The sequence below is a fragment of the Balaenoptera physalus genome, assembly GCF_965194825.1.
Source record: "Balaenoptera physalus genome assembly, chromosome: 20".
NCBI lineage: Eukaryota > Metazoa > Chordata > Mammalia > Artiodactyla > Balaenopteridae > Balaenoptera > Balaenoptera physalus.
The window spans coordinates 64,850,833-64,867,730 of NC_138901.1; the positions used below are offsets into that span (position 1 = coordinate 64,850,833).

Sequence of the window (16,898 nt, forward strand, 5' to 3'; positions counted from 1 at the left end):
CTCAGCACTCAGGTAACTGGGAAGGAAGGAAAGTACACAGGACGGTCCCAGTAACACAGAAAGGCACTCATGGGGCAACCCGGTCACCAAGTCCTCTCACTCTGGTCTGAAAGTCAAAGAAGGAGGATTCCCGGGGGGCAGCCTTCTTAAACGTTTATGACAGAGACTCAAGCGCCAGAGTCAAGGAGGACAGCAGACCGATTCCCCACTTGGTCAGCCAACAGGTGCCGAGCTTCTCCCACACCCGCGTGTATTATTTAAGGTCCCATCTATGCAGGCAAATAGCAGGCTCTGCCTCGAGGTGCTCACTGCCCTGTACAGGGAGACCCACATGGAAATATGCGTCCTGGGGACAAGGGACAGAGGAAGGAGATCGGTCTGACCTGGACCCACCTGGGAGTGGTGCCTGTGTCTTCTCTTGGTTCTTGTGAATGATTCAGGTTACCTGTAGAGCCTTCCTAGCCCACCTGGCAGGTATGTGTTTGCTCCCTTCTACCTGACCCTCTGTAGCCACTCATTCCCATGTGTTCTTCTCTAACTTCTTTCCTCTACGAGGCTCAGGCCACCAGGTGACAGATCCTGACACTGAAAGCACAGAACATCTGCCCTGCCCCAGACTCAGGCCCCCCATGTTAACAGTTAGCCCTTCCCTTTGGGACTAGGCAACCAAGAACCTGACGGCTTGCCCCACACCTACTGATTGAGCCCCTCCTGCACTGGGTTTCCCCAGCCACAAATGGACACCTGGACCAGGTCATCTCTAGAAACCTCTGTTCTTCATCCCAAACAGCCCCATCATTAACTGCTGGTGGCCCCATCCCCCAGCTGTTCCATACTGAGAAACGTCACCTAAGCCAGCATGCAGAGTGGTAAACGACAACAAAAAGCTACCAGAGGCAGAATGCTGCACCTTCCAATAGACACCAGGCTCAGACATCTTAACAAGCCTATGTCTCCAAGCTCCTCCTCAACTCAGTTAAAAGGAGGGGAGCGCAGGGAAGGACTTAAAGTTCGGCCACCAGTTTCCAGGGAACAACATCTGTACACAGGGATGCCTCATTCTAATGGGTGAAGTCTCCTGCGTCCCAGTGAGTCAAACTTGGGGAAAGAAGGCATGTGACACTTGTGAGTTTCACCGCTGACCCCTGACCTTTTGACAACAAGGCTCTGCTGTCAGTTGGGAGGAGTTCCCAGTCCCAACTGGGTTCATCTTGCCCTTCCTTGCTCACTCACTGTAACATTTCCAAGTAACTTGAAGTTGACCCAAAGATGCTCTAGGGCAAAGCGGCCTGCAGGAAGCCCAGAGGCAGAGCTCAGGGTCCTCTCTGCACCCACCCCTCATGCTGTCATCCACATCCGCCCCAAGAGACTACATACACCTCCAGCCAAGGAAGCCCTTGCATACATAATACACATTTACAGACTCTATTTTATCCGCAACATACATGAGAGTCATTAAGGAATTAAATGCTACAACATCCCTCCCAAAGAGGTGAAAATGATGTGTAGTTTGTCATGATTAAGTAAAGATAGGGTAAGGAATTAATCTACAGCCCCCAAGTCTAGAAAATTAAAGCATGCAGGGGGTAAAACACCTCAACACCCTGGAATCACCTTCTAGACAGCCCGGCGGGTGCATGACTCCTGAGCTCTCCCAGGCTGAGCCACTGAGAGCGGAGAGCCACTCTCCACTTTTCCTCATGAACAATAGCCCCTGCAGAAGCCTCAGAGTTTACCTTGAAAGATGGGTGTTGTTCACACATCAGGCAACACTGGCAAAGCACTTACCACTTCTGCAAATGTTTTTTTTAAAGTTCATTATTTTGGAAAACTAAGTTAATTAAATGGTCGACACAGAAGAGGTGCCTTGCTCGTGCAGGCTAGTGGACTGGGCCTTCAGACACCCAGATGATTCTACCTCAGAAGCAGGTCTGTCCAGTCAGGGCATATTCTTCTCTGCAGCTGGGGGGTGGGGTGGGGGTGGGGTGGGGGCGGGGGTAAAGGAGGGGTGGGATTATCCCACAATTTCAACTAAAGTAGCGCCAGACTGTATCAGTTTTAAAACTTGTATTAAGTTTCTGTGCAGAATTCCACTGAAAGACAGAGGTCTCCCAACCTGTCTGTGACAGCACCGGGAGGGCCCAGTGGAACGTGGTGCATCTGCAGGGCCCGGGAATGGCTTCCACTCTGTAACAGCCCGCATCTTGCTCACAGGCTAGCGTAAGGATGAGAACACTTCCCAGTTCAAAGCTATTTTTCAAAACTACCAGTTTTACCACGGCAAGCACAGGACTGCAGAGGAGCAGCTGAGCAGAGGAGGGGAAGGAAGGAAGGACGCCCAGGCTCACGGTGGGCCCAACACCACCACAAGGCTTCTGTGGAGGGAAATCAGGCAGGCAGGAAGCCCTGCTCAAGGACGCTCAGTCAGAAAGAGCGGAACCAGAGCAAAACCCTTAGTTACTGGACCCCAAACCAAAGCTCTCTCCCTACACCCTTCAGGTTCCCGGCACCCTGACACAGCAGGCCTGCCTCTGTGCCCTGGAGGCTGAAACTGCGTGGAAAAGTACGAAGGCCGAAGCCAGGCCAAACACATGACGGGTTTAAAAATAAATCTAAAGACATGAGACTAATCCGTAAAACATCAGACGTGGGGAAGCTTCTCCGCAGCTCGGACAGGCACGGGGCTGAGTACTGTTCTGATTTCTACACATCTCTGAATGTACGTCCACACACCCGGACTGCAGGCCTGAAGTTAGTTTAGTTCAGCGAGCTGGAAGGCACATGAGAACCTCCTAGAGCTGCCAGTCTGTGGCTACAGACAGACCCAAGGGGTGGGCAGGGGGCCAAGAGCCAGCCTGGCCCTCGGCCAGCGCCACCAATCCCACACCGCACGCAGAGCCGCCCATCACTAGACACAGCGGGGGAAAGACCCCGTCATTCTCCCAGGAGGCGTCTCACCAGTTCACAAATCCCAGTTCTGTCACTCATAAGTTGAGTGATGCCACCATCTCTCGGGGCCTCAGTTTCTTCCGTGAAACAGAGTAACAGTATCTGTCAACCAATACTGCTGTGACCATCACGTTAGAGGTCGTGCCTGAAGAGCAAACACAGAGCACCGGGCTGAGCGTGCGGCCCCTCCCCAACCCTGTGACCAGCAGGATGGTGGCCAAGGCCCCCTCTCCCCTCCCAGAAGACTCCTCTGACTCCCCAGTCCCTCCACTGCCCTGAAGAGCGTGCGCACTGCGGTCCGCTTGGTATTTAACCCTCACGTGTCCACGTGGGTCCCAACAGGCTGTGAGCGTCACCGTGAGAGGAACTTTCTTTTGGCCGTGTGTCCTCCCCCACGGCCCTTTGCTACGGACACAACAGCCACCGTGGTTACCAATGACTCAGATGTGTCGGCCTGCCTAGGAAAGCTCCAAGCAAGGGGGAGGAGAGCCAGCGCTTAAAGCAGGGGTTCTCCAATGTCTGTGCTTCTTAAAATCGCAGAGAGTGGTTATTTAAACTGTGACTACCTGGGCCTTGCCCTCAGGAGGTTCTGAGCAGGAGATGCGATGGGGACTCAGCTGCAGAGGAGCGAGAGAACCTCAAAGACAGTCCCCACTGGCAGCAGGGCCAAGGTGAGTCCCTCCCCATGCTCCCCTGGGGCCCAAATGCATCGAGAATGAAGTGGGCAAAGGTCCTGGGATCAAAGCAACCTCCAGGACTTGGTCCTACAGGAAGAAAAATGTAAAGGAGCCAGAACCCTAACCTGTTAGCACTCAGCATCCTCTGAAGAGCGTTCAGACCAAGCCCACCACTTCACATGAAAGCACAGACCCCAAGAGCGACTTCTCAGGCTGGAGCGTCTCCTCCTAGGGGGCTGACAAACCCACAGCTGCCCTCGAACAAGGCACTACCCAAGGGCTAAAAGTGTTCTCCCTACTATGTGTAGGGATGTGAAGCACACTGAAGCCCTTGCAGCATGGCCCCTGTGAAGGCGCAAAGCTCTGGTCTGTCCAGACTTTCTAGGAATCTCAGGGCAGAGGAGGGGGGAAGACACCCCACACACCTGCCGGGGAAGCATGGGTACAACCTCTGCACGGTTCCCACAAAGGAGAGACCCAGGGTCAGTTTGTTTCAGAGCAGAAAGAGTTCGACAGCATTAGACCTTCCAGAATTTTGTTTTTTTTTAAATAAGGAGATTCTGGGACTTCCCTGGTGGTCCAGTGGTTAAGACTTCGCGCTCCCAATGCAGGGGGCCCGGGTTCAATCCCTGGTCAGGGAACTAGATCCTACATGCCGCAGCTAAGACCCAGCACAGCCAAATTAAATAAATAAATAGATAGATAATTTTTTTTAAATAAAATAAAGTAAAGAGATTCTGACATATGCTCTGACATGAATGAACCTTGAGGACATTATGCTAAGTGAAATAAGCCAGACACAGAAGGACAAATACCGTATGACCCCACTTGCAGGAGGTCCCTATAGTCCTCAAACCCGTAGAGGCAGGAAGCAGAAGGGTGTGTGGTGGGGGCTGGGGGAGGGGTGGGGAGTGAGGGTTTAATGGGGACAGAGTTTCAGCCTAGAAGATGGAAGGGGCTCTAGAGAGGGATGGTGGTGATGGCTGCACAACAACGTGAACGTGCTTAATGCCACTGAACTATAATCTTAAAAATGGCTAAAATGGTAAATTTTGTTGCACATACTTTACCACAGTTTAAAAGCAAACAGAAACAACAACAGAACATGTTTTTGCCTGGCTTCCAGGAGGAAAAAGGAAGAGAAGACGAAATCAAGAGACAAGGCTGCCAGAGCTCATCGGGCACAGTCCCCCCCGGAGCCCCAGAGCCTCACAGCCCAGCGGCTCCACCTGAAACTCGGGGCCCTGGATCCCCCTCTGGATGGGGAGCTTCTTTAGGAAAGCTTTCTAGTGACCCCAGCACCTTAGCTTTACATCAGTCCCCAAGAGCTCAAGGAAAGTGGCAGAATTTGGTACATGAACAGGCAGAGCACAGGGGGAGAAACAAAAGCAGAGGAGAGAGAGAGGCAGCAGCCTGGGTTTCTAGATTCTTCCCTCTGTCCACTCCTGAAGAAACAGAGGCGCAGCCAAACTGCTCAGGCTCCCACTTGTCTGTGAGGCTGCCCTGAGCCCACCTCACCTCGGCTTGCGTTTGGGAATTTTTTTTTCCTTTTTTGGGCAATTTGCCTCTCCTCCACACCCAACAGTTACAGGGTATGTGGGTGTATCGAGAAAGAAATTTCCCAAAAAAGGAAAAGTGACTCCCGAAGGTTAGTCCCATCTCAGAGCCGCCTGGAAGAGAAAGGCAACAGTCGCCCCTGGAGCCAGACTAGCCTGAGGCCCCAGACCCAGCAGAAGAGCCCAGGCAGGAGGGCCTCTCGAAGCAGCCCTCCAGGCAGGCGCTGACCCAGGGACTGCAGCCCTCCTCCTCCGGGCCTCCTGGCCACCACCATGCCCCTCTGGGTCCCCACCCTATGCTCTGGAGCGCATTCTCCTTTCTGCTGAGGAACCGCTAAGAGCTTGGATGCAAAACGCACCTAATCGCTCTCCCAGGAGCGCGCAGGTCCCACCTCCTCCCCACGCTGAAACAGAAATCCTGCAGCAACGCATTTACAAAGTTGATTATTTCAACTCAACAAATATTTACGAGGTCTGTGCTATCCAAACCCCAGGTCAGACAACAGGAAGGTACCAAAAACTATAGGGCGCCCAGCACTGAAGAAAAAAGGTACCATCCAGTAGGTAAGATAACATTTAAGCAAATGAAAACAAATAGTAATACTGTATAAAAGTCCAAATAACAATTTGAAACAGACTGTGACTAAGTGTTAAGGTCCCAGCCATAAAACGCTAATTTATTACATGCAATAGATTCGCTGGGAAGGGATGGGGTGGGCGGGGGAAGGGGGAGAGCTGAAGCTGAACTTGGCAGCAGTGGCACGATCAGCAGTGGCTACGGGCTGCTCAGAGCTGCTGCTCTTGGAGACCAACACCGAGATGGGCCTATTCTACAGGCACAGAGGTCTGAACTGCCCTGAGCTGCCACAGGAAGCGGTGCCTACCCACTCCCCGGCAGAGAGCCACACGAGCAGTTCTGCTGGCCCTGTGGTCGCCGGGTGCGCAAGAACACCCCACAGAAACCCCTCCCCACCAGGAACGGGCCCATTCCTACTCCAGGCCCAGCATGCACCGTCCCAGCAAGCAGGCTAACCCTGCCCATCACCTCCCTCACTCCCAGGAAATCTGAGGGGTAGGGCCTTCTGAACCTTTTAGGAACAGGGATGATAGCAAGTCGAACATTTTAATTTAAAAAAAAAAAGAAAAAAAGTAAGCCACGGACCAGGTCACACAGGGTCTCTCAGCCCAACACTGTGGACTTGGGGCCGGATCACCTTCTGCTGTGGGGCCATCCTGGGCATCACACTCTGTTTCGCAGCACCCTGGCCTCCACCCACTAGGTGCCAACAGCACCTCTGCACCCTCATGCAGCTGTGAGACTCAAAGATGACTGCAGACATTGCCGGGCAGCCCTGGGAGGCACAAGGTGCCCAGCTGAGGACCACGGCTCCACTTCTAGGTACTCAAAGAGGAAAATTCTGGCACGGCTGGAACTTCGTTCGCACACAAGTCTGCACGCACAGTGTTCTGCTCCAGGTGGAGGAGGGAGTCTAGGCTTCAGGAAAACTGGCCTCTGGGTTGGGGAGCGGCCACGAAGAACAAGGCCTGACGCAGACCACGGGGTGGGAGAGGCCGCTCCAGCCTCACAAGAAGGAGCCCGCCCGCAAGCGCCCACGGCAACGGCCGCCAACGCCGACCACCGGGCGGCCGGCACCTGACCGCCCGCTCAGCAGCCTCCTGGCACAAACGGCCCGGAGGCTTCCTCAGAGCTGCCCGCACAGGGCCTTCCTAACGCCAACAGGGAAAAACACGTCGCTCTAAAGGTATTTCAACACAACTGCTACTGTTTCCCGTCACGCACAGAGATGATGCCCCTTCACCCCAGGAGGGCCGTGCTCCTGCACTGCAGTCCGGGCCACAGAGCAGCACCGGTCAGTCTTTTCATCCCCACGGGGATCTGCCAGCGTGACCTGGGCCCACCCCTCCACTCTGGGCACCCCGAACACCCTCTCCGCAGCCCCGGTTTTCCCCGGCTTCCTTCTTCTCCATGGCTGGCACGTCCCACCTCTGCCCGAGCAGCACAGGACGGGCAGGTCGTGGGGAGACCGGAAGGCACGGCCGGGTGTCGCCCACGGTTCACAGTCCCAGCCATGCAGGAGCAGCTCTCGGACCAGCGTGTGCTGTGTGTTGGTGCCCAGCAGCCGCCCTCATGCTCGTGCAGCTGAAGAGAACCATGGACTATACCGGACCCCAGCTGGACCTACAGAAAAATTTCCTGACCAGAAGAATCAGTCTCCAAGCCGAGTCCAGGGAATTCTGTTTTTCGGGCTGGTTCATGGCCCGGCCCAGCCTGGATGTCATCCAGTGACCTCCAAGGCCCGTTCTCCATGGTTAGTCTTTGCGGGACTTAACAGCAGTCAGACAGGCACAGGGAGGACAAAGTAAACCTCCAGGCGGGTCAGAGCCCAGCTCCCGCCTCAGGGCGCCTGCCGGCATGACGGCCAAGTCAGGAGAACACAGAGGGCAGTGCTGAGTCACCAAAGGAAATGAGTGTCCAGGTGAATCTGCCCCCCTGCTCCTGCCTCTAGCAAATTCTACCACCACCGGTGGTACCAACCCAGTCGCCTCAAACTACTCTGGACCACAGATGTTTCCATGGCAAAAACCCTCTGTGGACCATCCGCGTTGTACAAATATGCTCAACAGAAAGAATGAAAAAGAAGAAAATTCTTTTTTTGAAGGAACCAATGAGGCAACAGTCAACACAGAACTAGGTATCATACCTATTAACTCCATTCCTAGATATCATACCCATTAACTTGTCCCACAAACAAAATGGAAAATGCATCACATCACAAAGATTAAGACCCCACATGGAAACGGAAACACCGATGGCCTGGTCACGTATCAGCTGTGATAACCACCGAACCTCCAAGTGTCCCAACAGACTACAAGGTGCTCTGCTCACACTTCCAGAACCCTGCTCTCACCCCTGAAGCAAGGAAATGAACTCTGAAAGGGGTGGGGTCAACCTGTCTTACACGGTGTGAACAGATGTTCTTGGACAGTCCCAGTTTAACAATGCTGGCCACACAAAGGTACGCACGCACACACACATGCCAACGGAACAGGAAAAGGCACTCAAAGCTTCCACCTTCAATCCTTTATAAAGCTTGGAATTCAGTCATACTTTAGATTAGCTAGGAGAGACCGATCTCCTTTAGAAAAAAGTCAGGAGACAAAATGGGTGGAAAAAGAAAAGCCAGAATATTCTACCTGGTTGGTAAATACTCATCCAGCCCAGGAAACAAACCAGGTGGGTGACAGGGCAGGATGGAGCCCGTGCACCCTGGCTTAGTGACCAGAACACTAACCCTGTGGCCAGGAGACCTCTGAACATCAAATACAATGAGCGACACCAATTCCAGCAACGGACCTGAGAGGAGCCCTGCACTACGCACGGATCCGCGGGGCTCAGCCGGCACCCGCCCACCCAGGGCGGCCACACCTGCTCCCGCGGGCCCGCAACCTCCTCCGCTTCTCTCTAACCAGGCGCTCCTACCACCCTGAACAGAAGTGACTTCCTCCCTCACCGTGACTCTCACCCGTGGCCACTGAAGGTGCCTCGAGGCAAAGGTTGGGGCTGTGAGGGCCGCTGCAACCAGCTGCCACACGGGCTTCAACATCTCCAGCCTCCTGAGCAGAAGCCGAAGCAAGAGCACACAGCCGCCACAACAAGGCCGACGCCACCGCGACGAAGGGGCCTGGCGAAGGCCGGGGCCGGAGAGGGGCGGGGCGGAGGAGGACACTCACCATCTCATCCAGGGCGTAGCGCAAGAGGCCGTGCTCGTAGAGGATGAAGAACCGGCGCTGCCATTTCTGCAACGGAACACAGAAGGTGTCGGGAGGGTTCTGGCCCGTCTCCACTTGCTGAGCCCCTGCGCCTGACAAGCCTGCCTCTGAGGCACGCTGGCTGCACAGCTTCCATTTCTGGGGCCCACGGGTAGAAGAACAGGGCCTCGTCAGCCAGGACTGGGCCAGCGGAGAGGCCCAAACCACCCAGTGTGTTCCCAATCACTGAGATTTTAAAAGATGCCTGATCTATTTTACTCTGCAAGCTCCTCAGAAAAAGGAGCAGAGGCAATGTCTGGGTCACCTTTTTGTATTCTTTATGTACCCAGCACAGAGCTTATTACTAATAATGTGTCAATATTAATTTGATGAATTACCTGACATGATATGGGATAACCTGAGAATGCCAAGCACTGATTCCCCACTTCTGAAAAAATCTGGAAAAATGGTATAAAAGCGTTGTTCCAATGACCCACAGGGAGGTTGAAAAAGGGAAAAAGCCAGCCGGGCGCCAGTATTCACAGAGGAGGAAAGAAGTAACAAAAATCAAAACTGAGGAGGGAGGCCAGTGGGAACAACTCTGACGTCCAGGGAGGGAGTGACCGGCAAAGGGTGCCCCTGCCCCCTCGCTGCCCTCCACCCAAAGGCCAGGCTACCAGGGGCTGATGGAGGTCCAATGGCACTGACAGTGGAATAGAAAGGCCCTTCCTTTTTGTGGGGGGGAAAATGTCTAGAACGTGAGACTGCTGGTCCCCAAATCCCAAAAATAATCATGAAGATCCATGACCTATTTTCAACATTTCCAAAAGCCCAACAAAATTCATACTTTTACTGGCAATAAGGCCACAAGAACTAACTAAAATATCATGTCTCTTTGCTTTGGGCCAGAATTATATCATTTATAATAATGGTTTTCCCATCAGAAGCTGGAAATGGCAATTCTGTATGACCTAAATACAAAAGAGGAAAGAGGGCTGCTCCCTGGTTACTGCGGCCACTGGAACACAGTCGCCCTGGCTGTCCTCACGCCTGGGTGGCAGGAACAGGGCACTCACATGGCCTTGCAAAGAGGACCTGTAGAGGCTGGGCCACCTGGACTCTTCCCGAGAAATATTTCCAAGGCTCCTATTTGTTGTTTTTAAAATTAAAACCCATGCTGGAAGGAAGCCCAAAGACCCCAGATACAAAGCAAGTTCTGTGGGGTACCAAGGCCCCACCCCAGAGTGTAACATTCAGGCTGGGGGCAGCAGAGACCCAGAGGCAGGGCAGAGGCCCTCGGGGGAGCAGGGGATGGGAAGGGAGCAGGGGATGGGAAGGGGGCAGGCGGCAGTACCTGGAGGAAAGTGTGTGGAAAAACAAAGCATGTTTTAATTGGAGTCAAATCCAAAGGGGCTCCCTGACAGAGGAACAAGCCGCTGACCCGGGACGATGCTGGTCTGACCATCTCGCTGCTCCAGCTCAGACCTGGCCGAGCAGTAGCCTGTGTCCAGCAGGACCCACCTGGGGCTGGGTGCCCAGGAGAGATGGGACGCAAGCAAGGTTGGCCCTTAAGGCCAACTCCTGCTCATCTGCTGAGCTCCCAGCTGGGGAGGAAGGGAGGGGAAAGAGGGGGCTACAGGAAGCAGAACTTTGGCCCTGAAAGAACTCGGAGCCTAATTAGCATAATGCAAATGTGTGCTGAACTGCCCTTCGGTCTTTTCCATTTAACTGTTTCTAGAGTCAAGCTGACCCACAAAACAGGTAGCACCATGCGAGTGCATCTCTTTTGAATGGAGGGCCAGGCGTAACTACTGGGACCTGCAAGTTCACCAAATAGGTAGGGGTTCCCTGCTGATCCGCCATCCCAGGATCCACCATTCAACCCCCCACCTCCGTCCTCCACTCGGTCAGTCTGCCTTAGGTGGGCCCCTCTCTTGGTGAATTCTCCACCCCAAGAATTCACTCTGATGCCCTTACCCGAGACCGGTGCACTGGGTTATCAAAGTCAGTCCCATCTGGAGCCAGGAGCAGCCAGCCACCATAAATGGGTTTTGCCTGGAGGAGAAAAAGGAGAGCAGGTCATCAGTGGCCTTGGACAGTTTCAACGGTCAAGTGAATGACAAGCTGACAAGCGCTCGCTGGAAAAGGAATCCACCTCTGCTCCACACACTCCATGCATCCCATTCCCCAGCCCCAGGCCAAGCTGCCAAGGGAGATGTTGGAGAGCCTCCTGGCAGGTCTGCAGCATCTGGTGTGGGGAGGAGGATGCAAACCCAGCAGGAGTCTGAAACACCGGAGAATACAGGAACTCCTAAGAAACAGATACCTCCCCTCAAGTTTCTGATCAAGCCACCAGGATCAGGGGAAAATGGCATTTTCTTCATAACCATGCGAGTGCCAATATGTGCAGGCACTAGGGATATCATGTGACCAGCACAGTCAAAGCCCCTCATCCTGATGGTACAGAACAGGGCCTGGGAGCAGAGACACTGCTTTAGCGATCATCATTAGCACTGGCCAAAGAATCATCAACTCGCTGGTTGTATGACCTTAGGCTGAAAACCCTTCGAGTTTCTATCTTCCCGTTTGAAAGGTGAGAGTGATGATAATTATATCTACACCTCATGAATCTTATGTGAGGACTGAAGAGACAATCCAAGTAAAACACAGCCCAGCACAGGAATGCAAAACAGTGCGGCCACTGGGGAAAAGAGTCTGGCAGTTCCTCAAAAGGTTAAACTTAGATATCCCTATGACCCAGAATTCCACTCCTAGGTATATACAACCCCAAGAAAACTGGAAGCAGGTGCTCAAGCAAAAACTTGGACATGTGCCGTTCACAGCAGCACTATACACAATAGCCGGAAGGTAGAAACAACCCCAATGTCCATAGCAGATAAATGGATAAAGAAAATGTGGTCCATCCAAACAATGTAATGTCATTCAGAAATAAAAAGGCATGAAGTACTGACACGCTACAACATTGTTGAACCTTTCACTTAAAGACGTTATGCTTTAAGTGAAAGAAGACAGACACAAAAGACCACAAACTGCATGATTCCAGTTATATGAAAGGTCCAAAATAAGGAAATCCATAGAAGCAGAAAGCAGATGAGTGGTAGCCAGGATGTGGAGGGAGCAGGAAATGGGGAGTGGCTGCTAACAGGTATGGGGTTTCTTTGGGGGTGATGAAAATGTTCTGGAATTAGACAGTGGAGTCAGTTGCACGAACTTGTGAGTATGCTAAAAATTACTAAATCGTATGCTTTAAACGAGTGAATTTTGGGACTTCCCTGGTGGTCCAGTGGGTAAGACTCCGCACTCCCAATGCAGGGGGGCCAGGTTCCATCCCTGGTCAGGGAACTAGATCTCGCATGCATGCCACAACTAGGAGTCCACGTGCTGCAACTAAGACCCGGAGCAGCCAAAATAAGCAAGTAAGTAAAGAAATAAATAAATATATTTTTTAAAAGAGTGAATTTTATGGTATATGAATTATCTCAAAAATTGCATGAGAAAAAAAAAAAAAAAAAAAAAACCTGAGCACAGCGTGTGGCCTAAAAGTACTTAAGAAATGCTGGCTATTTTTATATTTTTTATATCCAAAGCGTCCCCCCGCCCCCCCCAGACACTGGCAGTAGGAGTTCAACAGGAGCTAAAAGATAAAGACAGACACTCAGACTCCACCTCCCTTTTTTTAGCCATACCCAGCTCCTGAGAAAGGGCTGGGAAAGGCACAACCAGGCCAGTGTGTCCACTGTCCTTTGGAGGGCAGCAACACAAATTAAAGCCCAAACCCTCTGCCTCCTATTTACACACACAGACTATTTCCGGGTAAGCCCTAGGGGTCCTCTTAGCATGCTTTTTATTCAACATTTCCAAATTGGGAGGCCCTGTCACACCACCTCATTTTGAAAAGCTGTGTAGTCTGTGACTCACAGAGGGAAGGTCAGTTGCCAGAGGTCACAGAGCATGGTGGGGAGGGGGGGGTGAGCCTCTTTTCTTGGCTTCTGCAGGGTCCTCAGGCCCCCAGGGGAAGCACTGGCTTTTCCCTGTGAACAGAAAGAAGGGCTTCGGGCAAGGGGTATGGAGTGGGCTGAAGGAAAGAAGCGAGACTGGCATTGATGAAACATGGGGGGACTTCCCTGGTGGCGCAGCGGTTAAGAATCCGCCTGCCAGCACAGGGGACACGGGTTCGAGCCCTGGTCCGGGAAGATCCCACATGCCGCGGAGCAGCTAAGCCCGTGCGCCACAACTACTGAGCCCACATGCCACAACTACTGAAGCCCACACGCCTAGAGCCCGTGCTCCACAACAAAGAAAAGCCACAGCAGTGAGAAGCCTGCGCACTGCAAAGAGTAGCCCCCGCACGCTGCGACTAGAGAAAGCCCACACGCAGCAATGAAGACCCAACACAGCCATAAATAAATAAATAAATATTTATTTTTTTAAAAAGATATATTAATGTCTATAGGCAGGAAAAAACATTAAAAAAAAAAAAAGGAAGAAAGCAACCGGGGAGTGGGTGCTGGCAGGGGACCGAGAGTTAGAGGGACACGGCTCAGGAGGACCATGGGGTGTGTGGAATGACACGCTGCCTGGGAAAGCAGAAGCAAAGAGAACAGAGGTCTGTTTTCTCAGCCAACACCAGCGGCACCCAGTCATCCCCCAGGCATGCGAGCACACTTGGCCTCTCTCTGCACACAGGATGGAGAGGTCAGTGCTGGGGGACGACCCCGTGTGTACCCCGGCCAGGTGACTCCCCCACATGGCCGCTGGGCCTGCAGTTCCCTGACCTGTAAAATCAGGAGGCTAGACCCCAAGGCCGTGTCTCCTCCGTTTCTGTCTGGCTTTGATCGCACATCACCCTCCTCGTTTCTGGCTGCAGGGCTTTGGGGCGACTTCACGTTATCAGCTACACCTACCTGTCCTTTCCTCAAAAGGGGCAGTGGGAGACCTGCGACTGGCACAAGTCCCTCAGAACCTGGCCCGAAATCAGCACCGTTATTCACTCAACCAACATCTACCCGGGGAGCCTGCCAGCATCCACCTCACTTGGCCATGACTTCCATATACGGATCACCCCAAAGGGGACCTGTCTCAGGTGGGCAGGTCACCCTAAAAGGTGGGAAGGCTGGGCCAGTAGAGGGCACAGGGCAAGAAACAGGCGCTCTAGCAGCCTGGGAAGTGGGCAACGCTCCACAAGAGCATTTACCAAGGCAAATCCACAGTGACAGAAGGCAGACGGGGGGTGCCCAGGGCAGAGGGGATGGAAGGACTGTGGGGAGTGACAGCTACAGGGTTTCTTTTGGGGATGATGAAAGCATTCTAAAATTGATTGTGATGATAGTTGCACATCTCTGGGAGTATACTAAAACCATCAAATTGTACACTTTGAATAGGTCAATTGTATATGGTATGTGAAGAATTATCTCGATAAAGCTGTTTAAAAAAAACACTTACAAAGGCCTATGTAAGGCAGTGGGGAAGCAGAGATAAATAAGAAACTGCTCCTACCTTCATGGGTTCACAGTCCACAGGAAATGTAAACTAATGAGTCCTTCTCCCAAAGCCAAGAAAAGTCAAGTCTAAGCTAAGAAAGCCAAGTCTAGGGAAGGGGGGGGGGAGGGGGAGGGGGAGGGTTGGGGGGGGGCAGGGATTCACTACGTAAGTTTTCAAGTGACTCTGTGCTCTGCGCCCACCCCCCCGCCGCCCAGCCAGATTGGGGAAACTTCAGTCAAAGAGACAGGGACAAAAGTTTCCAAGGACAATGAGGTGGTCTCCTGGTTTGTAGGAAGCGAGCTAGAACAAGCTAGACAGCGTCCAGAGGGAAGCACAAGGCAGCAGCTCAGGTCTGCTGGGGCCAGGAGTGGGGCAAAGGGCTAACAGGGCAGACTTGGCGTCCACAGCTGGGTGACAACGAGAACCTCCAGATGTCCCGTGCGCAACGCTAGGGTCGTCAGGGGACAGGAAGGTACCTGCCACCCTGCACTGCCATCCAAGCAAGCAAACAAACAGGGAACAAACAACCTGTGAGAAGGAGGGCGGCCTGGGGCGGAGAGGACTCGCTGGCACGGGCACAGCTAAAGTGAAGACAGAGGCAGGAGCCCGTCCACCAGTGCAGAGCGGCTCGGCTGCCGCCCTCCTTCAACTCATCAGCGCCTGGGACCCCGTCCACAGGCCTGGAGAGCCACACACCAGGACACCCCGCTCTCTCAGGTAACCCCACAAGCATGGAAGGGCGCCCCAGAGGTGCTGCTGCTCCCACTATTTCTCAGACTGTCTAAAAATGGCAAGAGCGGACCCAGCCATGCCAGTGAGTCCAGAAACACCCACCACAGCCTCTGTCCCCATGGGACAGGCTCACAAGCAGACAGAGGTTTTGGAGGGCAGCATTCCTCCCTCTCTTGCCTCATCTCTTCTGGGGCGGGGCGGGGCCTCCGACAGGCCCGAAGGCACCCTCTTCCTGGGAGCCCCCCAATAACCTGACGTACGAACTGTGGCAACCCCAAAGGCGGCTGGCACAGGAAGTGGGCTCTAGAAACTCTTAATGGTACGTAGTTCTGCTGCTGTTTTCTGGCTGGGTAGCTGGGGTTTTACTTTAAGGGGGCAGTGGGGAAAGGAGAAGCAGGTAACTCTTGTCAACACTGAGGACCCAAAAGACGGGACTGAGCTCTGTTTCAGGCAGGCCACCTGGGAAGAAGCACCAGACCTGTGCAAAAGTCACCAGCTGAGAGCACCCGCTGAGCCTCTTCCCTTCCGATTAAACTCAGCCGTGCCCCGCAAACCCAATAAACCAGAGGCCGCGCTTCCGGCTGATCTCTGGGAAGAGACTGCTGGTGGCCTGCGCATTCTCCTCAGCCCAAAGCCCTTCTGAAAATGGTCACTGGAAATTTCTGCTTCAAGATGGGGTAGATGTAATGTTCCCTATTCCTCCCACTAAGTACAAATAAAACCCTGGACGCTGTATATAAGACAAACCTAAGAAGACTCGAAAAGGTGGAGAGTAGAAGGCAGAGGGGCCGGGAACCTCTGGACCTGAGGAACCACACAGAGGTGTGCACCCCGGGTTTCTTTTTGCCTCACTGTCCCAGACTGGAGTCTGGAGGAGGGGCAACCTGCAAGTGCCAAAGGGCGCAGACCAAAAATCAGAAGCCCAAGTAAAGTCCCTATCTGGCCAAAGAACCGGGGAAGAACAACTTGGCAAAACAGAGAACTCTTAGACAATAACCGTCCTACTCCAGCCGGACACCAAAGAACAGACACAGCCACACCCTCACCCCCACCAGCAGAAGCCAGACTTCCCCTTGCCGGCTAAGAGGTGCCCCAGCACCCCTACCAGGGAGATGTCAGGCAGTCAGGCAGGGAGCTGGGACTTTCAGCTCCACCCAGCAGTAACAGGTCTCCTCCCTCTCCCTCCTGGGGCAATGTCAGAGGAGGACACCTGGGGAGCTGAACCCCACACCCTGCGGCAGTAACAAGGGGTCTCCTGCCTCAAGTATCAATGGGGCCCAAGTGAGGAGCCAGACTTCTACCTCCACCTAAAAGTAAAAGGCAGCAGCCCTGTTTCCCCTGCTGCAGCAGCGTTAGAAAAAGCCGACCGAAAGAGAAGGAAGGGTCAAACACAACCCAGAGTCAGCTAATGTCACACAGAAATGTCCAGGTTTCAATTGAAAAGTCACCACGATACCAAGAACCAGGAAGGTTGCAAACTGAATGAACAAAGACAGTATGCCAACACCGAGGTGACAGGCATGTCACAATTATCTGATGAAGATTTAAAACAGCCATGCTAAATGGTTCAACAAGAAATTATGAACATACTTGGAATAAACAAAAAACACAGATAGCCTGAGCAAAGAAACAGAAGCTATAAGAGCCAGATGGAAATTCTGAAACTGAAAAATACAATAACTGAAATTAAAAGTTCAATGGATGGGCTCAA

General features: G+C 53.0%; 1 protein-coding gene across 9 annotated transcripts in view; it reads right to left on the reverse strand.

The window, feature by feature from the left end:
- The window catches only part of MPRIP (myosin phosphatase Rho interacting protein), a 127,971-nt gene that overhangs the window by 83,082 nt on the left and 27,991 nt on the right, over positions 1-16,898 (reverse strand). For 5 of the 9 annotated variants that reach the window (XM_082442853.1, XM_082442852.1, XM_082442850.1 and 2 more), the window contains exons 2-3: positions 10,931-11,008; positions 8,936-9,112 (exon numbers count right to left, since the gene is read on the reverse strand). The exons of 1 other annotated variant lie outside the window; for it this stretch is intronic. In XM_082442853.1, the coding sequence (XP_082298979.1) occupies positions 8,936-9,112; positions 10,931-11,008 (255 nt within the window). The remainder of the gene's footprint in view (positions 1-8,935; positions 9,113-10,930; positions 11,009-16,898) is intronic. 3 more of the 9 variants (XM_082442847.1, XM_082442856.1, XM_082442848.1) reach the window with 1 other exon arrangement.